The 25,176-nt window shown below is 38.7% G+C and overlaps 1 protein-coding gene across 5 annotated transcripts in view; it reads right to left on the bottom strand.

Annotated features, from left to right (window-relative positions):
* Positions 1 to 25,176, bottom strand: part of Ncoa2 (nuclear receptor coactivator 2) — a 283,274-nt gene that overhangs the window by 41,125 nt on the left and 216,973 nt on the right. For all 5 annotated transcript variants that reach the window (XM_010609003.3, XM_033760600.1, XM_010609005.2 and 2 more), the window contains 6 exons: positions 15,776 to 15,879; positions 11,823 to 12,000; positions 8,483 to 8,671; positions 5,426 to 5,527; positions 4,341 to 4,484; positions 561 to 708 (listed from right to left, as the gene is read on the bottom strand). In XM_010609003.3, the coding sequence (XP_010607305.1) occupies positions 561 to 708; positions 4,341 to 4,484; positions 5,426 to 5,527; positions 8,483 to 8,671; positions 11,823 to 12,000; positions 15,776 to 15,879 (865 nt within the window). The remainder of the gene's footprint in view (positions 1 to 560; positions 709 to 4,340; positions 4,485 to 5,425; positions 5,528 to 8,482; positions 8,672 to 11,822; positions 12,001 to 15,775; positions 15,880 to 25,176) is intronic.

Raw genomic sequence — 25,176 nt, 5'->3', positions numbered from 1 at the left:
GTAGCTTGAGATTTAATCATCTTCTTTAATGTATGCTCTTAAAACAGTTCATGACATTTATTTTTAAGTCAACATTCACTTTTCTTTTATTATAAAAGTTTATCACCCTTCAATTTTAAGTCTAACTTAAGTCTAACTTTAAGTCTAACTTAAACCCAGAAACAAAAATCTCAATCTAAAACATTCCACATGTATACATGTGATCAGAAATCATGCTACTAGTTTCAGTATCCTCGTCTTGCCTGTGTTGCTACTGGGAGCAGATCAATTTCAGTGTAAAGGGCGATCACGTTAGAGAGAAGTTAGCATGAGTGTTATGTTCTTCCAGCCAGATTTTAAAACTCCTTAGGTGTTAAGGCTAAAATTCAAAGGATAACTCTAACTTGTCAATGTTATGAGCTGGTTTTTAACAAAGAGTTCACAACAATTTAATTTTATACTATATACTACCAGGATTGATTAACAGAAATGTCTAATGAACCTTCAAAGCTGTAGGAGGGTTGTTGCTTTTGTTAACATTTTCTCTCAAACTGGGAAAGTGAGTTCTTAGTTAGCATTACCTGTGAAGCATGTGTAAAGATATAACAAGCTGAGGCTCATTAGTAGTCTGAGAACGGATCAATTTGCTCTTCGTTTGTGCAGCAACAAGAGTGCCATCGGATAAGGAGAAACGATAGATCTGACTGAATGCCAATCCTTGTCTTAGTACTGCAGGCAAACAAGGAAACAGAATGTATATTTAGGGAAAAAGAAAGCTAATGGGGAGGGGCATAATAATGGTAATAAACTTAAATTTCTTGATATTTTCCTACCAGCATGTTAAAAAAGAGTAAGACTTCACAAAAGTAAAGCATTATAAAAGCATATTTACTTTTCACTCAAAACATCCATAAATATAGTAATTACTTTTGTTATGAAAAAAGTAACAGTGTGGCTCCAATTATGCTCTTAAATCTTCAGTATCAGGGCAAAACTGTGTGTAAATCATTTAAAATACCAGGTTAGGCCGGGCATGGTGGCACATGCCTGTAATCCCAGCATCTGGGAGGCTGAGGCAAAAGGATGGCTGTGAGTTCAAGACCAGCCTGGGCTACATAGTGAGGTCCAGGTCAGTCTCAACTATACAGTAAGACCTTGTCTCAAAAAACAAAAAACAAACAAACAAACAAAAAACAGGTGAAAATAAGACTGCCAAAGATATAAAATGTTAAAACAATATACATATAGACATGAACAACTTGTTTTTTATTTCTTTTACAATGCAAATAATCTTTTCAAGGGCCGGGAATGTTTCCACGGCCTGCCTCACAAGCACAAGGATCAGAGTTTGATCCCCAGTACCAAAAAACAAAAACAAAAACAAACCAAACAAAAACCAATAAACCACAACAAACAATCTTTTCAGAGGGAAAAAAAGAAAAACAAACTAAACAAAACTGAAACAATGAAATACAAATTTTACTGAAGTGTTATTGGCTTATTTATTTTAACTTTTATTTTATTTTATTTATTTATTTTTGAGACAGGGTCTCACTAGGTAGTTGAGACTGACCTGGGACTCACTATGTAGCCCAGGCTGGTCTCCAACTCACAGCGATTCTCCTGCCTCAGCCTCCCAAGTGCTGGGATTACAGGCGTGCAGCACCACACCCGGCCTATTTTAACTTTTAGATAAAGGTCAGATACCTCCATTTTTGAGACAATTAACAAAAGAATATACAGTGATAAACCAATTAAATTAATATAATTTCTCTAAAATATCTTTTAGTTTTGTTTTGAGAATGAGTTTTGCTGTGCAGTTCAGGATAGCCTTGAACTAATGACAATTCTCCTGCCTCAGCCCCTTCTGAGTGCTGGGAATGGACTATCACACTTGGCTAATTTCTCTAAAAAAAATATTGAGATTCATTTTCTAAACCAATAGTATTTTATAACTATCCAGTACTTCATAAAATAATTAGTTCAACTGGGAAAAAATAGCCACATCATTTAGTTGTCACAAACTATTTTAAAAAGACTACCATGAGGGGCCAGGAATTTAGCTCAGTGGTTCCACCGCTTGCCTCACAAGTGCAAGGTCCTGAGTTCGATCTCTGGCACAAAAACAAATAAATAAATAAAATAAGACTACCATATTTGTCCCACATTATCCTCAGAACAAATTCTGTGGGCTGAACAGTCAGCCCCAAAGCAACCAAGCACATTCACCATGCCACAAAACTGCCACAAATCACACATGGTTAGAGTGGGGGTGGAGACAGGGAGAGTCTGCCTGATTTCTTGGTAAAACTTCATTTTGAACAATTTGTCAAATGACCCGCCCCCCCGTCTGGAGTTTCAATTAGATACCATACTTAGGTATTACTTTCTATCATCAACTGTAGCATAAAGTTACTGTGAAATGGCAGCTTTGGAAATGAATTACTGTACAGACGTGTGTCTTGCTTTGCCCAATATGTACCTAAAATGCAATTAAATATAATTTTTATACTAGGACAGACAGTCCCAGTGGCTTATGATTTCAGAATTTTATCTGACCTTGGCTGTGATCCCTAAAGATTTTCCATTTCCACTGGTCTACCTCTAGCATCCCTGCTAAGCATGTATGTGCATGTACCTGAATAATTTACAAAGCCCTTCAATGGCTTCCATTCACTGAGAATGGTCATCTCCATCTTACCTATCTGGCAAGTGTAAGAATCTATATGGATTTCCTTTCAGTGGCCTCATCTGTTTAAACCTAGCACAGTGTTTGGTACCTAAACCTTCTTGTAAAGAATGAGGAAGGCACAGAACTAAATGTAGGGTACTGAAATTCAGGTCAAAGGAACACGGAACATGTCGGCTTACGGAGATTTCTTAGTTTCTGTTGTTACTATTCATTTCAAGCCAGACACAGTGAAACTGTAGGTTAAAAATTGATTCCTGTCAAAACACAATATGTGTATTTCCTCTCTTTCCAAATTAAGTAACAAAGATCAGTTGAGAAAAAATACAGGAGAAAGAGTTCATTTATTGTGATTTGTGCTTTTTTATAAGTGATCTAAAAAGCATAACTTTTTTTTGGGGGGGGGTACCAGGGATTGAACTGGGGTCCTTGTGCTTACAAGGCAGGTGGCAGCACCACTGAGCTAAATACCTGGCCAGAAAAAGCATAAAGTTTAAACATACAAACCCTACTGGTGAAATGCCAAGGTCACAAACACACATTAAATGAATGACAAACTATGGCTCCATTTTCAATAATTAGTCGTTAAGAAGATGCAGAGAATTGTCCACTTTATAAGAAGGTGCACTTCTCTGCCTTGAGTCCCTTATGCTGCACAGCCCATATTAACCAACTGCATTCATCAGGCACAGAAAAAAGGAAAAGTGTCTCCCTCACTCACTGAACACTTATTAATAAAGCAAAAGTAGTTCTTCTTGGTTCTGACTTCTTTACAAGAAAACCATAATGCAATTGAGAAAAAGTGCTTCTGTGGAGAAACTTTTAGGAGTAACACATTAAGAATGAGCACCAGGGCAGGCCAGGGGACATCCTGAGCTGGTACTGGCTGAATGCTAGAGAGCCAGTCCCTGCACCTGCCAACTCCTCATCCACAAGAAAGTCAGGTGGCTGTTGAGAGGGTCAATGAAATGATGCAAAGGGACAAGGCCACACAAAGACCAGACACTCAAAAAGGGCATTATTCCTAAAAGATGACTTTGAAGGCCTGGGTTTAGTTACAGCTGTCCTATTAAGTCTATGACCTGAGACAAGTCATTGACCTCGTTGGGACTTGTGGAAACATTTGAAACTTGCAGTTAATCACCCTGGAGGAGGGCTTGGGATGCCCGTTTGCTTCCCCATGGATTCACTTCACCTTACAAATTTCATTAATTCCTATTACCAGAGTTTTTTTAACGAACCAGATACTATTTTTTTTCTTTTCTTTCGGGGTACTGGGAACTGAACTCAGGACCTTGCGCTTGCCAGGCGGGTGTGGAGCTGCTGAGCGAAACTGCCAGCTCCAGATACTATTTCTTTGGTCTGTCCCTTGATGTTTTGTCATATATTGGGAAGCTAGAGGAGCAAAAAAAAAAAAAAAAAATTCTTCCCTCCTCCCTTTTTGTGTCATCTTGCTCTGTCTCCTTCAGCATGCTCTTCTGACCTAGAGATCTCCTGAACCTCTCATTCCAATGGCAGCTATTAGGGCAAATGAAGCAAGCACAGAACACTGAGCCACCAGCTCTGTCTCCAAGGTAAGCTTCAGAAACCACTGTCTGAGAGAATGTTCTTCCAGGAAATAATTATCTTCATGCAGTCCCCTGGAAGAAAAGCACCACTCTGAGAAGCATACCTTCATGATGATGCCTTTTAGCGTAGGACACAGATTCCCCTTCATGCTGTGCATGGAACTTCTGAATGCACCTTCTCACCAGATCCTCCCAGCCTGGTTTCATGGCTGCTCTCATGGTACTAGTATCCAGAGAAGTGATCTTCCCTGTGAGATAGCAGCAAGCATTACACTCACTCATTTTTTCTTTATAGAGTTAAAATTAACACATACATACATTTATTTATTTTTGGTTTTCTGAGACACAATTTTGCCATGTAATTCAGGCGAGGCTTGAACTTACTCAGTAGCCCAGGCTGGCCTAAAACTAGTAGTGATCCTCCCACCTCAGCCTCTTGAGTGCTGGGATCACAGGTGTGCTACACACATTTATTTAACCCTATCCCGCTACATACCTTTATTTATAATCATACCTCTGTGGGGCTTTGGTTCTAGGACCTACCTCCCCCATGAATACCCAAATCCATGAAAGCTTAAGTCCTTTATGTAAAACAGATTTGCATATAATCTACACACATTTCCCTCTATACGTTACATCTCTAGATTACTTCCTAATACAACACAAATTCTATGTAAATGGGTGTTGTTATTTATTTATTTATTTTTTGGTACCAGGAATTGAACTCAGGTCCTTGTGCTTGAAAGGTGGGTGGCAGAACCACTGAGCTAAATCCCCAGCACTATAAATGGGTATTATACTGTGTTATTTAGGGAGTAATGACAAGAAAATGTCTGTATGCAATTTTTTTATTGTTTTTTTGGTACCAGGGATCAAACTCGGGCCCTTGTGCTAGAAAGGCAGGCAGTGGAACCACTGAGCTAAATCCCTGGCTCATTTCCTGAATACTTTTGATTTGTGGTTGGCTGATACATAGATACGGAATCCACAGACAGGGAGGTTGGCTATATTTAGGATAGGGACAAGTCATGAACTGAAAGAACGTTTGATGAAAAGAAGTCTCTCTCCTCTCTGGTCCTCCAGCTCCTTAGGACTTCTACCCCACCAGCAACACTTTTGCCAGTCTTCTAAATATATTCCTTGCATTTACAAGTAGTATTCTGAAATTACTTCTTGAAATAAAGTTTACCTTGGAGATCCTGACGAGTAGTAAAACTTTCTGAAGAGGGAAGAACTGGTCTTTCCTTCATGGGAACTCTTCTTGCCACGCAAATCAAGCAGGACTGTAAATCTGCAATCATATACATTTAATGTTTACCTTTTGGGGCTTTTTAGTGATTCAGACATATTCGAACATTTATGACTGCAGAGTTGTGTAAATGGGTACAGGAAGATGAGAGAAACAGTAGGTTCCTCGGCTTCTCACTGCTTTCTTCTCCTTCAGCAATGTGGAAGATGCCTGTGAGGGATGGAGAACATGCTGTGCAGGGTGAGCTGGGAGCAGAGGACACACAGGCGAAGGAAGCCACACAACACATGTGATGCAAGTACATCAGTGTGCAGAGGGCTGACAAACAGACACCATCTCTCCAGGGAGGAAAAGAAAAAAATCTTTCTTATTAAACAGCTGAGTTTCTTATTAAACGACAATGATGAGAACTGAAACATGTTTTATTAGGGGTTTGCTTCTTGAGTTTTAGGTTTACCATGATACAGAAAAACTAAAGCTATCAAACCATGTTGGTAGCTCTACACCAGCAACATAACCTTGAAAACAGAATAAAAACTAAGTCTGGACACAGATGCAGAGAACAAATCCCACAGCACCTATAAGATGCAGTGTGTGCTGCAAGCGCTGAAATACAGTTTAGAATTTTTTGTTTTGTTTTGTTTTATTTTTTGAGACAGGGTCTCACTATGTAGTTGAGACTGACCTGGAACTCACTATGTAGCCCAGGCTGGTCTCGAACTCACAGCAATCCTCCTGCCTCAGTCTCCCGAGTGCTGGGATTACAGGCGTGAGCCACCATGCCCCACCAGTTTAGAATTTTGATCATGGTGAGTCTCTCACACCCACTGTTAAGCATTTATTCTTTACCCCCTTCAATTGTTTTATGCATTGGGGTTCACTTCTGGAGAATGGGAAAATGCTTCATTTAACTTTTTAACTTGCAGGCTACATTGCACAGCACATTCAATTTAAAAAAGACACAAAAGGCTGTTAAAGAATGAAGTTGCCAGGCGTGGTGGTGCATGCCTGTAATCCCAACACTGGGGAGGCTGAGGCAGGAGGATTGCTGTGAGTTCGAGACCAGCCTGGGCTACATAGTGAGTTCCAGGTCAGTCTCAACTACATAGTGAGACTCTGTCTCAAAAAAAAGTAATCTTTTCATCTTTTTTTTTTTTGAGACAGTGTCTCACTATGTAGAGCCCAGGCTAGTCTTGAACTCACAGTGATCCTCCTGCCTCAGCCTCCCAAGTGTTGGGATTACAGGTATGCAATCTTCGTATCTTCTTATATCACTGATTTATTTATTTATTGCGGGGGGAACTGGACTCAGGACTTTGCGCTTGCCAGGCAGGTGTGGCACCCCACTGAACTGATTTGTGATTGTTCACCTTTAAACTTGGAGTTTCTTGAAATATATCCAGTAATAGCTGGTGTTTCAAAATTAGAATGTAATCATTACTAGGGCTGGAGCATGGTTCAGTGGTAGAACAAGTGCTTGGCATGCACAAGGTGCTGGGTTCAAACTCAGCAACACACACACACACAGCACCAAGTAACTGTCATCATTAGCAAAATAAGAGCTGAAGAATGGGGAATTTATTATGAGACAAACATCTTTCTAGATGCTTTACATTGGATCCTCTTTAAAAATCTGAGACCCAAAGTCTCACATATTTCCACTAAATAGAACAAAACCAAAGCACAAACTTTGAGGAACTCACCTAGCATACTAGAAAACTTTGGCAAAGCTGGGCCTCAAACCTGGACATACCGTGGCTCAGAAATCCTGTTCTTATGCTACACACAAAATCTGATTTTAAATGTACAAAATGTGCTTGAATATGAAGCAAAAAATCAGCAATACTGTTTTCACATCACTAGAATATAATCTTGAATGAATTGGCAGTACTTACTTTTGTCACATAAAACAGACCATTTATGGTTACAAATCTAAACAAAAGCTTAATTTTGAAATACTTTATCATTTATAACTGCTCTAATAATGTTTCCAATAAAATTTAATTGTAAAAATATTTACCTATTTTATTTTTTGTCTTTTTTGAGACAAGGTCTGTGTAGTTCAGGCTGGCCTCAGCTTCCTGAGTTCTGGGATTACAGCTGTTACTTTACTACCATGATCAGCGACATATTTTAAATAACTACTCAATAACTAGTATTCAATGGAAACTATGGTTCAGGAATATTCATCTAAAATTTATAGGATAGTAATACACTATTGATCTTTGACTGATAATAAATTGATGCTCAGAGAGGTATAAGGAACTTCCCTAGTCACAGAGCTGGTGAGTGGCTGAATTAAGAGGGGAGGAGTCTTATCAGGCAGCCCATGATGTTTCTTTTCTCTCCACTAGTGATCATCACTTCTTTTCCTTCTGCTTCATACACAAAATATATTCTTCCATGCTGTCTTGTACTACAGAGAGTGAACTTCAGCTGCAAGGACTGGCTTGCTTGGAGGGCATGGAGGATACTAATCAGGATGTCCTTTTGGAGAACAGTCTAGTAAGCTTATACAGTCTGAAGCACCTCTATTCCCCAGACCCATCTCTGTCTTCTTAATGACCATGCTATCATAGCACATGTGGACCCAGAAGACATGGATAAACTTGAAGATATATCAAACGAACCAGATCCCCCAATGTTTAACCAGTATTAGAGCTGCACTGGTACAGTAGTCACTAGCTATTTAATAGAAGAAATGCAGCCCTTTACCACACTACTGACATTTCAAATGCTCAATGGTGACATGTGGACACTAGCTATCATGCTGGGTATTAGATGGGCCACTTTCACAATCCCAATACATGTTATTGGACATCACGGTTCCAGAGACTCAAAAGTTGGATTTATCACAAAAAAGTAAATATTGAAAAGAATAAAGAAACGGCTTCTGAATTTTTCTTTTGTGACAAGTTTTAAGATAATTATGTGTGAAAGAAGTAGCACAGGAGTAAATACATAGCTATATAAGATATTCTAGAGGTCTTGTCCTACCTTCTCCTTCTTCTTTGATGGACTTTGGTTGAGAGACAGCAAAGCACTGCATAGTTTCATATTTCTGGTGTGCTTCCTGGTTATCATGACCTTCCTCTTCTGATTCGGGTAAAGGTTTTACCAGCATCCGACAGTTGAAAGTATGGCTGTTCCGCCTGGGAGGTTCTCCGGACCAAGATCCCCCATTTACTAACAAGGGAAAAGTAATTCACTATTACAAAGAAACTAACACCAGAGTCACTGCTGCTGAATTATGAAAAGCGTGTAGAAAAATGTGGCTATTTTACTTGTACAAAGTGCTTCATACTTTTCTAAATAGTTTCATAATCCAGAGGAGAAAATATTCTTTTTTTTGGGTACCAGGGATCGAACTCAGGTCTTTCTGCTTGCGAGGCAGGCGGCAGAACCACTGAGCTAAATCCCTGGCCGAAGGGAAATAGTCTTAATAGTTTAACAACTTGGGAACATTCTTGGAATTTTCAAAAAAGCCTTCTATACTTCTTACTCTTATCCCAGACTGCTTCCCTTCAAGTTCTTGCCTTGATTATTTGTTACTAGAATACCACAGTATCTATTTTGGGGGTTTTGTATTTCTTGGACATTTACTTCAATTACTTGTATTCTAGATTTAGAAGTGTGACCCCCTACTCAAAACTCTGTAAATGGCACCAACTGTCACATGCTTCAAATTCTTCCAAAGGACTTGGACTTAATGTAGTCCAGAGTATAAAGCCCACTTCAGCCATCTAACCAGATCTGCCACATTCTTGAGTTTAAGCCTCTCCATATCCCACTGTAGTTCCCCAGAGACACCTGCTTTTGCTGCTACCTGACCTAAAATATGAGGCTGATACTATCTCTCCCTCCAAAGGTACTTGTGCTACAAGGCTGAGATCCTTTGCAGGAAACACTCAGGTACCACTCAGGCTCCTAGACTGCCTCCTTTTGTCTTTACTAACATTCTTTTTTTGGTACCAGGGATGGCACTCAGGACCTTGCGTTTGGGAGGCAGGTGGCAGCACCACTGAGCTAAATTCCCAGCTACTGTAGTCTTTCTTAACTGGTTCATGTATATTTCCTCAGTAATATACTGAAAAACCCATGAAGACACAGTGTTGTTATTTACTTCTTTTCAAGTGAAAAACTACTTTACAAATCTTCTATTTTAGTAGTAACCAAACTAAAAGATGTACATATTAATTCAAGAAAGATACTGAACAAAAGATATCAGTTTTTTTGAGATGCATTAGCGAAAAGGAAAGATATAAAAGAATGACTGATGTTGGGTATTAAAATGTACTTGTAAATCAGATAAGAAAAGTGACACTCAAGAAGTGTCAAGTACTAGAAGAGTTGAAATCAGAAACAGGTAACTTTCATTCTGCTGTTCTCTTCTTTATTGTACTGTATGCTCTGTTAAAAAACACTGGAACCAGGGCTGGGGATTTAGCTCAGTGGCACCACACCTGACTGGCACGTGCAAGGTCCTAAATTCAATTCCTGGTACCCCCACCCCCGGACAATGGAACCAGTAGGACAATGAAATAGGGGATGAAAAAAAGGCATTACGACAAGCAAATGCACCTCCAAAGTCATTTTGGACAATTATTAGAAGGAAAGGGGGTGCTACAGCGATCCTGGTGCTAAACCCACAACCACTAGACTACGCTACAGAGGATGAAAAAGGGAAGAAATCCTAGACAGGAACCAAGTGACCATCCAGCCAATTGTAACAAATTATTTCAAAATTACAGAAAGAATTACAGCCAGCTATATATGTCTTTCAGACATTCAGAAAATTTACTCCACTCTTAACACTTGTAAAAGCTTATTTACATAATGGAGACTATAAAGAAAAAAGAAGAAAAACAGAGTTCTTATTCAGGTTAATAATTTAGTTGAAAGTTTAAAAAAGGGCATAACGGGGTCGGGGATTTGGCTCCATGGTACCACCGCCTGCTTTGCAAGCATCAAGGTCCTGAGTTCCATCCCTAGTATCAATAAAAAAAAAAAGCGGGGAGAGCAAGGGCGTGGTGGCACACGCCTGTAATCCCAGCACTCGGGAGGCTGAGGCAGGAGGATTGCTGTGAGTTCGAAACCAGCCTGGGCTACATAGTGAGTTCCAGGTCAGTCTCAACAACATAGTGAGACCCTGTCTCAAACCCCCCCGCCAAAAAAAGGTGGGAGGTAGGTATAATATTACAAAAGGCAAAGAAGTCTCTATACAAATGAATTAATAAGTACAGATCCTTTGAGGAAGTCATGAAATTACTGAAGAGATGTGAAAATATTAGTTACTTAAAATAAATCCATTTTCTTATTCATTTACTAAAGAGCATAATAGAGGAATCCCATACATTTTGTATTACCTTTGCAGTTACTCTGAACAAAGAGTTATCCTATCAAGGAAAGCTATCCATAATGGAATTTGAAAAGGATCTTTTGCTACTTATGGTGCTAACATTAAGACCAGGTAATATAAATGGTTGTAAGAAAAAAAGTACAGAAATACTTGACAGTTTAGGACCTGACCTCATTCTCTATTAAAATACGCACTTATCTGTGAAGATGTTCTTAGCGTCATCAGTTTAAGTGAGAATATTAAAAAAAGAACCACTGAGTAAGTGGGAACAGCAACATTGTAAGGCAGCAACTAAGGTGGGCTCGTGCTGTGTGTCATCCACTTTAGAACGCGGCCCTTTTGTCATCACACACACTTCTGGGCTGCAACTCCAAAGTGAGGTGAAGTCAGGAAACTTGAGAGGCTGAGTGGGCTAAGAAGGCAGTGCGTGTCAGAGCCACTTAGGGTTCCAACACGAAAGCGGTCACGGAACTCTGTATGCTGTTTTGTTCCTTAGTGTTTCAATGTGGAGCCCACATACATCATACCCTTTCACAGGCAGGACTCAAAATGAGTTGAATCTCAAACTTACAACCTTCTATTTTTCTGTTATGAAGAAGAAGAAGAAAAAAAAGGACAGATCTGAATTTGACACTGGATAGGGTGAGGCAACTTGTTACCTTCTTAGAAACCAACAGAAATAAACTCCATGAAACAGCTGTAGTGGGTACCTTTCCGAATCATTGTAATGTACTTCAAACAGTTTATGATCAAAACGATCATTCATTAAAGATCAGTTCTAAGCTTAAATACTTAATACCAAGAGCTTCCAAAACCAAACAAAAACAAAACAAAAAAAAGAAACCAAAACAACAACAACAAAAACTACCCCATTCTTATCCCCAACTGACAGCATGGGGCCGTTTTATCCGCTTGGTCCTACTAAGACAATGCGTGTGAATGGGTGGGGAGGAGGAGGCCCAGCAGACAGTCATTTACCTATAGACTTTGGCAGCAGGTTTTTGACAAATTCAGTGTGGTCCCCAACATGCAGGATGCTATATACACTTTTGTTCATCAGCTCTTCTTGGTTATACCTTAGATACTGTGTCACATTCTCTGAAACAAACACCACGTTGCCTTCCAGGTTCACTACAAAGAAGAACCCATCCAGGGCCTAAAGGAAAAGATACAAGTTGCTTTAACAAGAATGCAAAATAAAATTATATGCAACTGTTAAGAAGGGAATGAGCCCTGTAAGGGAAATATTTATGTCACAGTTAGATAAAAGATGTTCCTCTCAGGAAGTAGAAATTATTCCATTTTAGTTAGTGCGAGAGAGCCTAGAATAGGGTTTCTTGTCATAACTTAAACAACAAGTACTGTTAATATATCAAGAGATCATTGCTGCCAAATAAAAACATCGAGATAGTTATCTGTATTTTCGAATAGAGACTGGTGTACCTCACAGGGTTAAAAACAACTTTTGTGTTGGATACCAACCCAATATACAGTCATTTTGTTCTACAGTTTTTCTTGTTATATATGGGAAGAAGAGGTCACCGGCGCTATTTTTTCAGTATCAAATGGAAATATTACTATTACTACAATTTTATTACTTTTAAAACTGTACATGATCTTTTTTTTTTTTTGGTAGTGGGGATTGAACTCCAGACCTTGCACTTGCAAGGCAGGTGGTGGAACCACTAAACTAAATCCCTGGCTCCAAAACTATAGATGATCTTAAAACTTCCAAACAAAATAAAACAAAAAACAAACAGTCCTTTATTGTTTGGCATGTACAGGACAGAGTCTACTTGTGCTGTTCTCCAGATTAAAGTGCAGGTTCCTAAATTACCTAAATAATGATAGCATGCTTCTGGTAACGTATCACTTCAATGTAGTTTAGGAAAGAGATGAAGAGATCTTTTCAGGAAGAAAAGATAATAGTACTATGTCTTTTATATATTGTGTCATTCCAACATTTATAACTGTGGAAAGGAATCTTTTAGTTGGTTGATTGCTTTTTTGAAACAGGCTTTCACTGTGTAGTTCAGGGTGGCCTTGAACTCACTATGTAGCCCAGGCTGACTTAAAATTTGTGGTGGTCCTCCTGCCTCAGCCTTCCAAGCACTGGGATCACAGGCATGCACCACCATACCCAGTTATCTCTATTAATTTAAAGAAGAGGAAATTGGGGTTCAAAAAGGTTAGGTGATTGCTCAAGGTCTTCTAACTTATCAGTGGCTCAGCTGGAATTTAAATCTAGATAGACATGACTCTGAAGTTCAAGGTTCCAAGTCCGAGCAGCAGTGTGCTCTCCTCTACCATTCAACCCAGTTCTATCACATCTGCCTTAGCAATGAAAAGGTTGAGGTTCGGTACATGTCTCCTTGGTACATTACTCCTGCAATCCGTTTTTGACCACTGCATATCAGGGCTATGTTTTAGGGATCAGGTGAATGATTAAGACTAGAAAAGGCTTGATACTGGTCAGGGACACCTGGTGTAATTAGTTTGTGCTAACTGGTTTCTTCATGATATGTGTTTAACATGAACATCAAAGATAACTGTGGGCATGGATAGGGCCTTAAGTGTTTGCTTTCGCTCAAGTTTTTTCTTTAAGTTATTATTTAACAGGCCCCTTATTTGGTGAGGTATCTTTAAATATACCCCACAGTTACATCTATTTTCATCAGAAAACTAAGTTCTCTCTCAAACCGTAAATGACATAAGGTAACCAGATGTTTCTTAAAAAAGTAACACTAGTTAGTTTTATGTTTTTCTTAAATATTCTGTCAGGTTTTCTCATAGTAGGCTGATACTACTAACCCTTGAGAACTGTGTGTATGTGTGTATGTGTATGCACTGACAAGGGAGACAGAAAGACAGTTGATTAGTTATGTACCAAGTATCCCTTTAAACTCACCGTGTCAGATAACTCATTCAACAGGAATTTTTATAATTATATTATCTATACTTCACTTTTGAAAGTACAAACTGCTTCCCACTGCTTCGTAAAAGGATTGATTTGTGGTCTAATAAAACGGAAAGATGAAATTGTTTCATCTCATAAAAATGGTTGTGTTTTTCTAAAGCTCACTATGATATGCTCTGATGAAAAAAGCTGACATTTGGTTTTGTTGCCTAGCAACCACTATGCTATGATGTAAGCATGAGTGTGCATCTATGCCTAGGAACAGCTCCACGAGAATGTGTTTTCTGTTTAAATGATCTCATGTAAACAGGGGTACAAGATTTAAATGCAAACCATGTCATTAGATTCAACACTATTTTTAACATATTCAGCACTAAAGCCCTGCTACATAGGTACCTACTTGCTCAATGCACTGAATTGTGAGAATATCATTCTGAAACAGCAAAAATGTTGGTTTGCTTTTAAGTAGGTAGCAATCTGGTTTTCTACCATTAATGACCTCAAACCCAAAGGGCTTCAATCATAGTCTTGTGGTTACTCTAAGCATTTCTTTATACAAGTCTCAAAAGTCTTCCGAGGAGTTTCTACTCTAATTTTTCCCACCAGAAATAATGAATAAACACAAACATATAAAAATTTCCCAACTGTAACCATTTAGCTTACAATAATTTTCAAATCGGTTTTGTTTTTAGTTCTAAAGTTTTTACAGAGGAAATCACCCACTTTCTTTCATGTAATTCTAAACAGTCCACCTAGGTATACAGTCTTCATTATCTGCTTCTAACAATCAAGTAGAAAGCAGCATTCTCTGGTCTTCCACTGCTTCCATGAGTCTGGAAAATCAGGTTAAGTCTGTTCTTATTTTTTCCCTGGAAATTGTGGTTAATGTTTTTCAGCAAGTGATTTAAAAAAAGATAAACAACTGCTAACATTGGGTCATTTAAAGGCTTTTGGCCAGCAGGTCCAGCCCTAAGGAATGAACTCTGTCACTGTAAATACAAAGACTGGGCCAGATGATCTTTAATCTTTTTTTTCCTCTCTCCCACCTACTGCCCCCAATTAGATGGTAGATTTTCACAGAATTAGATTTTCTAAAAATAAAAATCATATTATTCACCAACTAAGAAAAGGTGACAATAAGGTCAAAAGAGAATTAGTTATCTTTGTTTTAAAAATCGTAATTTCTTATATATGTGTGGCAGCTGCAGCAAGCTTCTGATTCTATAATGACAGTACTGCATGCTCATGTGGTATTTTTCAACCCCATCATATTATCAGCAAAGTAAATTATCTTGAGAACTGACATAATTTATGTCTCAAGGTTCCTCTGTTTCTTGTTATATTCCCTGACATTTTTTATTCTCTCATTCTACTTTAGACTACATCTTGAATTTTGATTTTTGGAACAGGTATAGCAAAGCACCGGGTATTTAGTACTTGTTAATAAAACAGGAAAACTGGATGTTACAAATTCTAAGCAGTAGCCAGCCATAAAGCTTCCCAAAGTTAATAAAGAAGAGGCAGTTAAGATCAACCATTACATTATGCTTATCTTAGAAGTTCCTTCTGCCTATTCCTCTGGTTTTCATCTTTAGGAGGCAAATAAGCTGGTATAAGTAGCATATACAAAAAGCAGAAGCCTCCTGTTTCTCAAATTTTAACCTATATATATAAGCAGAGGTACATGGCATATGAAAATTTAGAATTTTGGGGTAGCATTCCAAACTAGAGCACCTGTGAATGTAATTTTCCAAAATGAGTGCTCAACTGTCAATTAAAACCTGTCAATTTATATTCCCATCTGGCTAACTTAATTCTATACTGTTAGTTTCAAGTAAACATGTTAGTAGTAGCAGGTGCCAGAACGTACACAGATAACATAGACACATTAGTGAGCTCAAGAGGTCTGTAATATAGCACTAATGTGGGTTATTCTTAAATTATATTCACCTGCAACTACAATCACGTGAAGATCAACAATTTGGAATACAGAACCAAAATGAAGGCACGCTACCTCAAGCATCATGGGCCCCAGCGCATCCTTGTCGATGACACCTTGCCCTGTGGATGATACGTCTGACTTCTGCACTTCATCTATGTTGGCAGCTGCTGCTTTCTCTGCAACAAATAGAAGTGTGAATGAAATGGTTGTGCTATTTCAAGGGTAGGGTGACACAAAAATATTTTTATTGTAATGATTTATAAAACCCCCTAGTAGGATAAGATCTGGCTATAAAAGAGTACATGGCTGGGGATTTAGCTCAGTGGTGCTGCTGCCTGCCTTGCAAGTGCAAGGTCCTGAGTTCGATCCCCGGTACATACCGCCCCCCAAAAAAACAGACAGTACATCCTCACTGACCCTGAGTGGGAGCAAAGGCTGGAAGTAGGAACCAGACATTCACTTTTCACCTCCAGAACCTGTGGCTCCTCATCTCCTTTTGGGCTGCTGAGTAAATGATGACTTTAGAGGTTTCATGCTCACCCCTCCCCGATAGGCATTTCTGCAGCTTATGAAACCACTATATACCATGGCACAATTGGTTTCTACTCAATAGAGTCCCAAAACCAGGATAAATGAGGGCCTCTTGTTCAGAATTCAGTAGCACAATCAGAGATAATGTTTGCTCACATTTGATGAAAAATATCAACAAGTCCTGCCCTGCTATGGTTGCCCCCACCTGACTCTACAAAGTCTGCCTGGACTCTTAACTGTACTACTTCTGGTCACATTGACATTTAAAGCGATCAGGAAAGATTTGGGACCTAACTTATTCAAAGGGCTTAAGGATTTAAAGTGGAGGGAAGAGATACCTTATCAGACACCCAGAGAATGTCCTTTGGTCTAGAACAGAGATGTATGACACACACTCCTGGGCTGAGCCTGGCAAGGCATGCAAGGCCCACGAGGCCAGAAGGCATTCCACTACAGATGAGACTATCTGGGGGAAAGCTCACAGGAGAAGGAGATGCGTTCTTATCAACACGTGTGAGCTAGTTACTTCAAGAACACCAAGAAAAGTTTAAAGTGTAACTGATACATACCAACAACCTTCTAGAAAAGAACACAAAAATAATGTGCGAATTATTTGTTCCCAAATAAATTAAACCCTTGTTTACACTGACTGTTATCATTGATTTAATGAAAAAGCAAAACAAAACCAACAAAATACCTCAATTTAGCACTCATAATCAACTGCTTTCACGACTTCTGTAAAATTTTTCTTTAAAGATTTTTATGCAGATTTTTAAAATTCCAGATTAAAAAAATCTGGAAAAGCTATTTTATGGAACCCAAAAAAAAGAATCACCCAGGTCCTCTAAAATCTGCCACTCCCTTCCAAGTTGGAGACCTTCTAGGACGTATTTTATCAGTGGAATGGGAAGAAGACCTGCTTAATTCAGATTCAAACTCCGCCACTTAATACAATCAGAACTCTAAGCTACTTCTAAGATTTTACTTTCCTTTCCTGCCTTCTGTACATCACTGACTAGGCCAAGAATAAAGGGAATGATATAAAAAGCACACTTCAAAAATTACAAAGATGTCTGCAGATGTAACCTATTACTAGCAATACTATTTGTATTCATTAATTCTTCCTTATTGAATTCCACATATAATTTTTTCTTGGCGGAGCTTATCACCAACATATTGTATTTAGTTTTTAATATTCTCCTACCTCCTTGAATCATCAACTCCTCAGAGCTAAAAAACTGTGACCAGTTTAGACATATGACTTGTCTGGTAGCTTTTATAACTCAAAATGGTGTGGGTTCCCCTTAATGCCAGCTCTCTACAGGCATGGTCTCATCTGAATTTCCCAGCCAGTCATTACAGAGTGGGAAGTGTGTTAGGCCCTCCAGCCACAGGGCACAGGAATGGCTCAGCCAATTACTAATGAGGGTGTGTGTGTGTGTGTGTGTGTGTGTGTGTGTGTGTGGTACTGGGGATCCAACTTAGGGCCTTGTGCTTGTAAGGTAGGCAAGGCACCACTGAGCTCAATCCCCGGCCCACGAGGATCTTTATATTGCTAAAGTAAATGTACACTGCGGCATGCGCTGTTTTTGTTTTTCTTTTAGCTAGTTTACTCTGTAAGCTGTAGGTTTCTCCTTAGGTTCTGCTCAATCTCCTACCCTTCAGAAAAGGGACAGGGCACCCACCATCATTTGCTCCTTCATCTGGTCTTCAGAGGCCATTTTGCTAAACAGCTGTCCTGGACTTTCCTTATGAACCCCCACACAAACTGCTCTCTGTAGAGCCCCCTTGGATGGAGCAGGGCTCCTGTACCCCTTTTAACTTCCCTGCATTATGCAGGGCCCAGCATGCCTCAGACTGAAGGTACCACAAGCTTAATACAAAATCTCAAAACTCGTGCACTAAGTATTATGATTTCTTTGGTCCTTTTGTAATTTTATTTCTGTTGTGCCTTCAGGATAGAGGAGCAAGGTACTGACACCCACAGGGTGAGGGGCCTGCAGCCTTTGCTCTGCCTCCCTGCTGTCCACAGGGTACCATTCTCTAGCAGTAGCAATGATTCGCAAATCAGAATGCTGTAATACAGACCGAAGAGCCTTCCTTCCTGGCTCATTCCTAGGAGATATTCCCTTTCTTCCAGCAGCACTGCCACTAGTTCAGAGTTTTAAAAAAATATCCGGCGTCCGATGGATGGAGTAGATACTCCACTGGTAGTAGATCCTAGAAGTGTAGGAGTAGGTGAAGCTATAAGTGGAAGAATAGGAGGGCCTGGGTTCAGGCCCAGTCCCACAAAGAGGAAGAAAAGAGAACAAGCAAAAGCATAGCAGAAAGAAAGAAAATCTAGAAAATGGAAATTAACAATGTTGTGGGAGAGTGAGAGATGAAACAACAGCGGCTCATCCAAAGGCAGATCTGTACCACTAAGAAAACCGCAAGCTATTGTCAGGTGAGATTCTAATATCACAAGAGTAGGACACTAGCTTTATGTGGTGTCTACATTACTGCTGCATTTAAGAGTAAAGACAAAAGAACATTTGTAGTAATAACTTACTTCAGACTGTTGTAAAATCTATCTAGGCTTTGTTGAGACATTTATAATTTGAGGATCTGACCATCTTTTTGAGGACCTAAATTCACCTATTAATATTTTTGCAGATTCAAAAGAACTTTTACTAAGATAAGTCATTCAGGCAGGTTCCTAAACACTGCTATCTGGGCACTCTAATATCTTAGCAACATCCTAAGGCAAAGAATTTGTGACTTTCACCAAAAGATATACAGAATCAGGACCAAATTGATATAGTATTTTATTATCGAGAATTTAAACATTAGACATAATTTGGAGTAAGAGTCTAAATCTAAATTAAAGCATAATTTAGACCTCATAAAACATGTATGTAGGGGACTACTGGAAATCCTGAATAAAAATAATTTTCACCCTGAAAAGTTACCTATAATGACAAAACATTTTTTGTGTGTTTATAATATTCAACTGATAAACCTTTTTTGAAAAGCAGCAGCTAACACCAGTAACAGGATGCGCGGCCCATCTAAGTTCACATGAGGAGAAGAAATGTGGCTTCAGGATGGCTACAGTGGTCCCTGAGTGTTCAGGGTACTATTTTTGTCACCTGAAAGCTCACGCTGTAGCCAGGGGGATAAAACAATTCAATGAACCAATGAAGACAACGAAGGACTAATCTTCTAGGGATGAACTTTGAACTCAAGCAAAGAAAAAGATGGCCCGACATAGCTGAAAATATTCACATACTGAGTGGATTCTGAGCTGGATGGGAAGAAGAAGACAGGCAGAAATGCATCTCTGGCACTGGGCATTTAGGAAATCTTAGTGTGGCCTTGAATATCAATACTTAGGAATACTACATACAAGTTCTCATAAATTAGAGCTCTACCAATTTCTGACTGAAAACAGAACAAACCTTTTCATGACATAAATCTAAATTCTTTTAGGGGAACATGACTTGAAATCCCCAAGTAAGTCCACAAGATTCATTTCGAGTGAACTTTAAAAAGTCACAATGTTTAGCCAGGCATGGTGGCGGATTCTTGTAATCCCAGCACTTCCCAGCACTTGGGAGGCTAAAAGAGAATCCTCACAAGTTTCAGGCCAGCCTGGACTACACGAGTTCAAAGCTAGCCTGAACTACATAGGGAGTCCTGTCTGAAAAAGAAAAGAAAAAAGTTGCAATGTTTTGCATAAATGCAATTTATGTATATTAAGATTGGGAGGAGGCCAGGGATTCAGCTCAGTGGCACCTTGCCTGCCTTGCAAGTACAAGGTCCTGAGTTCCATCCCTGGTACCAAAACAAAGTAGAAAATTTTCAGCACTTGCACCTAAACAATTAAGAGTGAAAGGGTAAGAACTCAGGGCGTTTTACTCCTATCCTCACAAGATGTTTGAAATATATATACTTTCTAGCCAACTTGTTACCTATTTTTCAATTCTGTATTGAATTTGTGCTTTACCACTTCTCAATATTAAAAAAAAAAATCAGTAACATAGAGTGATAGAAAATATTCAGAAATATGGTTTTAACCAATATAACTGGAATCTAAACAAAAAAGGCTCTGAATTTATGTTATTTGAGTACTTCTCACAAAATAATTATCACCGCTGTTTAATGTTCAGTTGAGCCTTGAAATTAAACAGGAGGAGGAAGGGTAGAAAGAGGAAGACATACACTTCTTTGAGATACACTGTTACACTAATGGGACATACACTGTTTTGATTTTTTGTTTTTTTTCGAGACAGGATCTCACTATGTAGTTGAGACTGCCCTGGAACTCAATGTGTAGCCCAGACTGGTCTTGAACTCACAGCGGTCCTCCTGCCTCAGCCTCCCAAGTGCCGGGATTACAGACATGTGCCACCATGCCCAGCTATACTGGTATTTAAAAAAAATATAATGTACTGGTATCTTGACAGTGCATTTTAGTAATGAGTATCCTATTTTTATGTAGCAGATAAAAGTAAATTTAAATTCTTAGATACATTTATTCTTCGGTAAGTATAGCATTACTGTACTTAATATTTTTAAATTAGGCAATTTTCTCTGTGGTCACAAACTATATTTAGTTTTCTATATTTTGCATCCATTAACCATAAATATATAGTTACAAAAATATCCTCCAGTAAAGTCAATAGCAGAAAGCTAGTCCGCAAGTTTCATATGATCACAACCTTATGAAATCTCATTATTATAGATGAAACTCTTACACTGAAGAAAGAGATGCTAAAATTTAATTTTCAGAGCCTAAGGAAAGATTTATCTTTGTGCCTTGACTTCATCATGTCTTCCTGCTGCACTTTAACCATTAAAATTATTCTTTTCAGATAAAGAATATGACCTAAAAGAACAACAATGAAAAATAATATTTTTTCTTCTTCACTTTCAAAAAAGATTTTTAAAAATCATGAAACAGCTATGATCTTTTTATTTTTTGGTACCAGGGATCAAACTCGGGACATTGTGCTTACGAGGCAGGCAGCACAGAACCACTGAGCTAAATAAATGATCTTTAATAGCAGTTTCACAAATGCAAGGCCTGCTGAATGGAGAGACTACCCAAGGGTGCCTCTCTAGTCTTTCCTGACTGTCCTTTTCCTCTCAGGTGGCTCCTCCAAGAACAATCTCTTCTGGTCCCCCTCTCCATTTGCCTGCTCTCCAGAAACCCAATACTAATTAATTAGATTTCCAGTTTCAAAGCAAAGAACAAAACCCTGTCTCTTCAGGGACTGTGCTAAGATGAGTCATATCAAACATCATTACTATTACATTCCATAAGTTTTAAAATAAGTAATTATACTTTTGTTTTCTCTCAGAATAAAAGGAAGCTGAACAGGAAGCACTTCATCTCTAAAGGTATAACTGACTCAAATATACAAGGAAAAACATTTTTTTTAAGCAGCTAGCTTATTATCCTTTATTACTGGTATGTAAAAGCATAGATTTGAAAGTAAAATTCCAGTTTTCTTTCTTTCTTTCTTTTTTTGGGTTTTTTTTTTTGAGATAGGGTCTCACTAGGTAGTAGAGACTAACCCGGAACTCACTATGTAGCCCAGGCTAGGCTCGAACTCACAGAAATCCTCCTGCTTAAGCCTCCCGAGTGCTGGGATTATAGGCGTGCGTCACCACACCCGGCATAAAATTCCAGTTTTCTGATGAGAACAACAATAAATCAGAAATTGATCCTAGCAAAAAATTTATGAAGTGTTTTTTAAAAAGACCTTCACACATTCCTCTAAAGTACATTTATTGGTTTTTGGCAATATATCAACTCTAACATATTAAGGAGTCTTGTCTAGTTAGGCAACTGCAATGAACACATAAACTCAAGAGGTCTTTTCAGAAAACACTATCAGAACAGAGTGCCACGACTTCACAGGGATGGCAGTCAGGGCTCCGTGGATGGCCACATGGTTGCCCTGACTCCAGCAGAAAGAAGAGTGGCAACCACCACTGATTACTCAGAAACCCACACACCATTTAATGCCTCACAGGAGACAGGATGATACTGCCAGTATGGCAGATTGATTCTTTCTTTCTTTTTAAAATTATTTTTGATCATCTAAGAAGCTGTAGAAAACTTGCAGACATTAGTCATATTTAAAAAGCCAGAATTCAAATAAGAGCACTAATTCTGTAAAAATACATCAACTGAGAGATAATAAACAGAGTATTTACACATACACAGTATAGAAGAATTTTCCCACTGTCTCTGTTTAGATATCCTTGATATGAAAGCCAATTAAAAGATTGTTATTTTTGTATGTGGTCAAGCATGAAGATAGCTGCTTTTACTGAAGCTCTGTTATTTAAAGCATTAGAATTCCTGCCTAAAATGGAACCTGATACTTTGTGCAGATTTTATAATTAATTCCACTGCTTTAAAATGAGTAAAATCACTCACCCAAAAGCCTATCAATTTTTCAGTGGACTGACGTCAAACACGAGTCTAATCACCTTCACAACAAATTTTAAGATTCTATTGGGAATCCAGCCACAGTTTCAATCTCTTCTTGCATTTAGGAACTGGATAGTTTCAGGTGAAGTGACTGTCAGACCCAGCAGCAGTGAGACTCATGCAAAGCAGAGAAGTCACTGAAACAATGACAGGCAGTTTCTGGCCAAGCATTATAGATTAAATATTATAGGAAAAGTTACACAGCTTCTCAAAGGTTCTAAGAAGGTAAAATGAGAGAATTATGCATCTGCACCCAACTAAAATTAGAAAAACCGCCATATGGCTCTGTGAAGCCAGCAGCACATTCTTATTCATTAGGAAGCATTCTGCTAACATAAAAACACAAGGCCCTTCCTGTGCTCTCCAAATGTGTTTATCTTTTCAACATTAATGCACTATATATCATCGAGCTGCTGAAATCTCCTGCCGTGCATATTAAAAACGTGCAGCTGCACTTTCTTTAGTAGTGGGAGGAACCTAAGCCCCAAGATGCCTCCCTCTCTTTCTGACATTGGCTTCTTGTTAATGTACCATGATTTCCCTTCAGCATGAAGAAATGGCAAAATGCAGCAATCTCAAGGCCATCTCCATCCAGCAAAACCCTCTTAACACTCTGCTTCAGAGAAAGCAACAGACTTGGTTTCATTTTCATCAATGGCAAGACATTACTGCTTAAATAGACCTAACAATCATTCCACAAGTTTGAAATATATAGGCCTACTTTTAACATTAATGCTGTACTGTGTACTTACCAAGAGAAAGGACAATTACTAGATGCAAGAGTATAAATGGTTAGAAAATCCCTCAGTTCATAACAACTATTACTCATTCTGCTGTTACCCATACATATTAGTACTATATTACTTATCTGTGTTGAGTTTTTTTCTTTCTAAAAAGTTTCTGGCACTTGGGACGTTTCACTTGAGAGGCAGGGCAGTGGAACTACTGAGTTAAATCCCCAGGCCCAGTGTTGAATTTGATAAGTAAAACAACAGTGGATAATCGTTCATTGTGAGCCACATGACTAATATAACAATTTATCCAAAGTCTCTCTTTAATAATCTGAGTTTCTATGTTTATAGTTCAAGTTCCATAGCAGGTTAAAGACATCACAGAAAAAAAAAATTCAGGTGCACAATAAACCACACAAAGAACTTACGGAAACAGTTTCAGAACTGTTACAAGTTCATGAATTAAGAGGCAGCATGTATTATTAAGTTTGTTATGGCAGCACTTACTCATTCAATGAGATCATGATGTGTCTCCCTTTACCTTTGTCTTCTGGAGCAATGGATTATTTTTGTTTGTTTGTTTGTTTTGGTACTGGGGATTGAACTCTAGAGTTTGCCCTTGCAAGGCAGGCAACGGAACCACTGAGCTAAATCTCAGGCCCTGGAGCAACGCATTATTCAGAGTGACTGTCAAACACAATATGAAAATTGTTAAGAGTAAGTTCTAATTTACTGGGCTCAGCTAGCCAAGGTTTTAGCAGCTATCTGAATAAGAATATGACAGAAACATCATTTGTTTAGAAGGCTGAAAAGTTAAGAATGAAAGTGGATGGAGAGAGGCATCAAAACTCAAAGAAACCAATGGGTATTAAAGAAATAAAAAGTGAAGTGAAGTTCTAACTCAGCACTAATTCAAAAGATTAGAGGCAGTTTCTCAAAAGACAAAATTATAAAAATGTTCTATTTCTTTCAAATATGTTAATTCAAAAGCAAAGCCAACAAAATTGTGTAGGAACACTTAATAAGTTTCTGATAATCAGGTTATAAAATACAGAAATGTTACAAAAAGTTTTTACGAAATCCTCAAAAAGACTGGTCTAAGTAATGTAAACATTTTATCTCTCAAGTCATGAATCCTGTTTACTGGTATAGCAACCTCATGTCTCAATATTTCTACCATATACCCGCCAATAATGAAGCTCATCTCCCCAAATGCATCATACTGCTTCAAGATTTCAAGCACTAGCCTGTAATCTCAGTGCATTGGAAAGCTGAGACAGGAGAATCACAAGCTTAATCCCACTCCGGGTGTTAAGGACTCAGCAAGACCCTGTGTTAGAATAAATGGGTTGGGGATGTAGCTCAATATGGAGGCCCTGGGTTCAATCCCCAACATCCCCCTAATCCCTACAATTCAAGCATTCTCAGACTGCACACTGGCACAGATGCCCTTCTTTTTGAGGACCCTGTTGCTGCTCCCCAAGGCTCACTTCAATTAAGTTAGCTCCCCTTTTCTGTGTTTTCTCCATACCCTGAGCCTACTCCACCATAACACTTCCCCCACCCTGACTGAGTCTCCTTCCCTGCTCTGTTGGCTCCTCTGGGGCTGTAAGAAATGTCCTCTATGGGCCGGGGATTTAGCTCAGTGTTCAGTGGCCTACCTTGCAAGCGCAACGACCAGAGTTCAATCCCCGGTACCAAAAAAAAAAAAAAAAAAAAAAAAA

This window comes from Fukomys damarensis, unplaced genomic scaffold (genome assembly GCF_012274545.1).
Source record: "Fukomys damarensis isolate Sample0158 unplaced genomic scaffold, DMR_v1.0_HiC HiC_scaffold_5, whole genome shotgun sequence".
Taxonomy (NCBI): Eukaryota; Metazoa; Chordata; class Mammalia; order Rodentia; family Bathyergidae; genus Fukomys; species Fukomys damarensis.
Note: the sequence above shows the minus strand (reverse complement) of the source record. Positions and strands in the feature narration are given on the sequence as shown.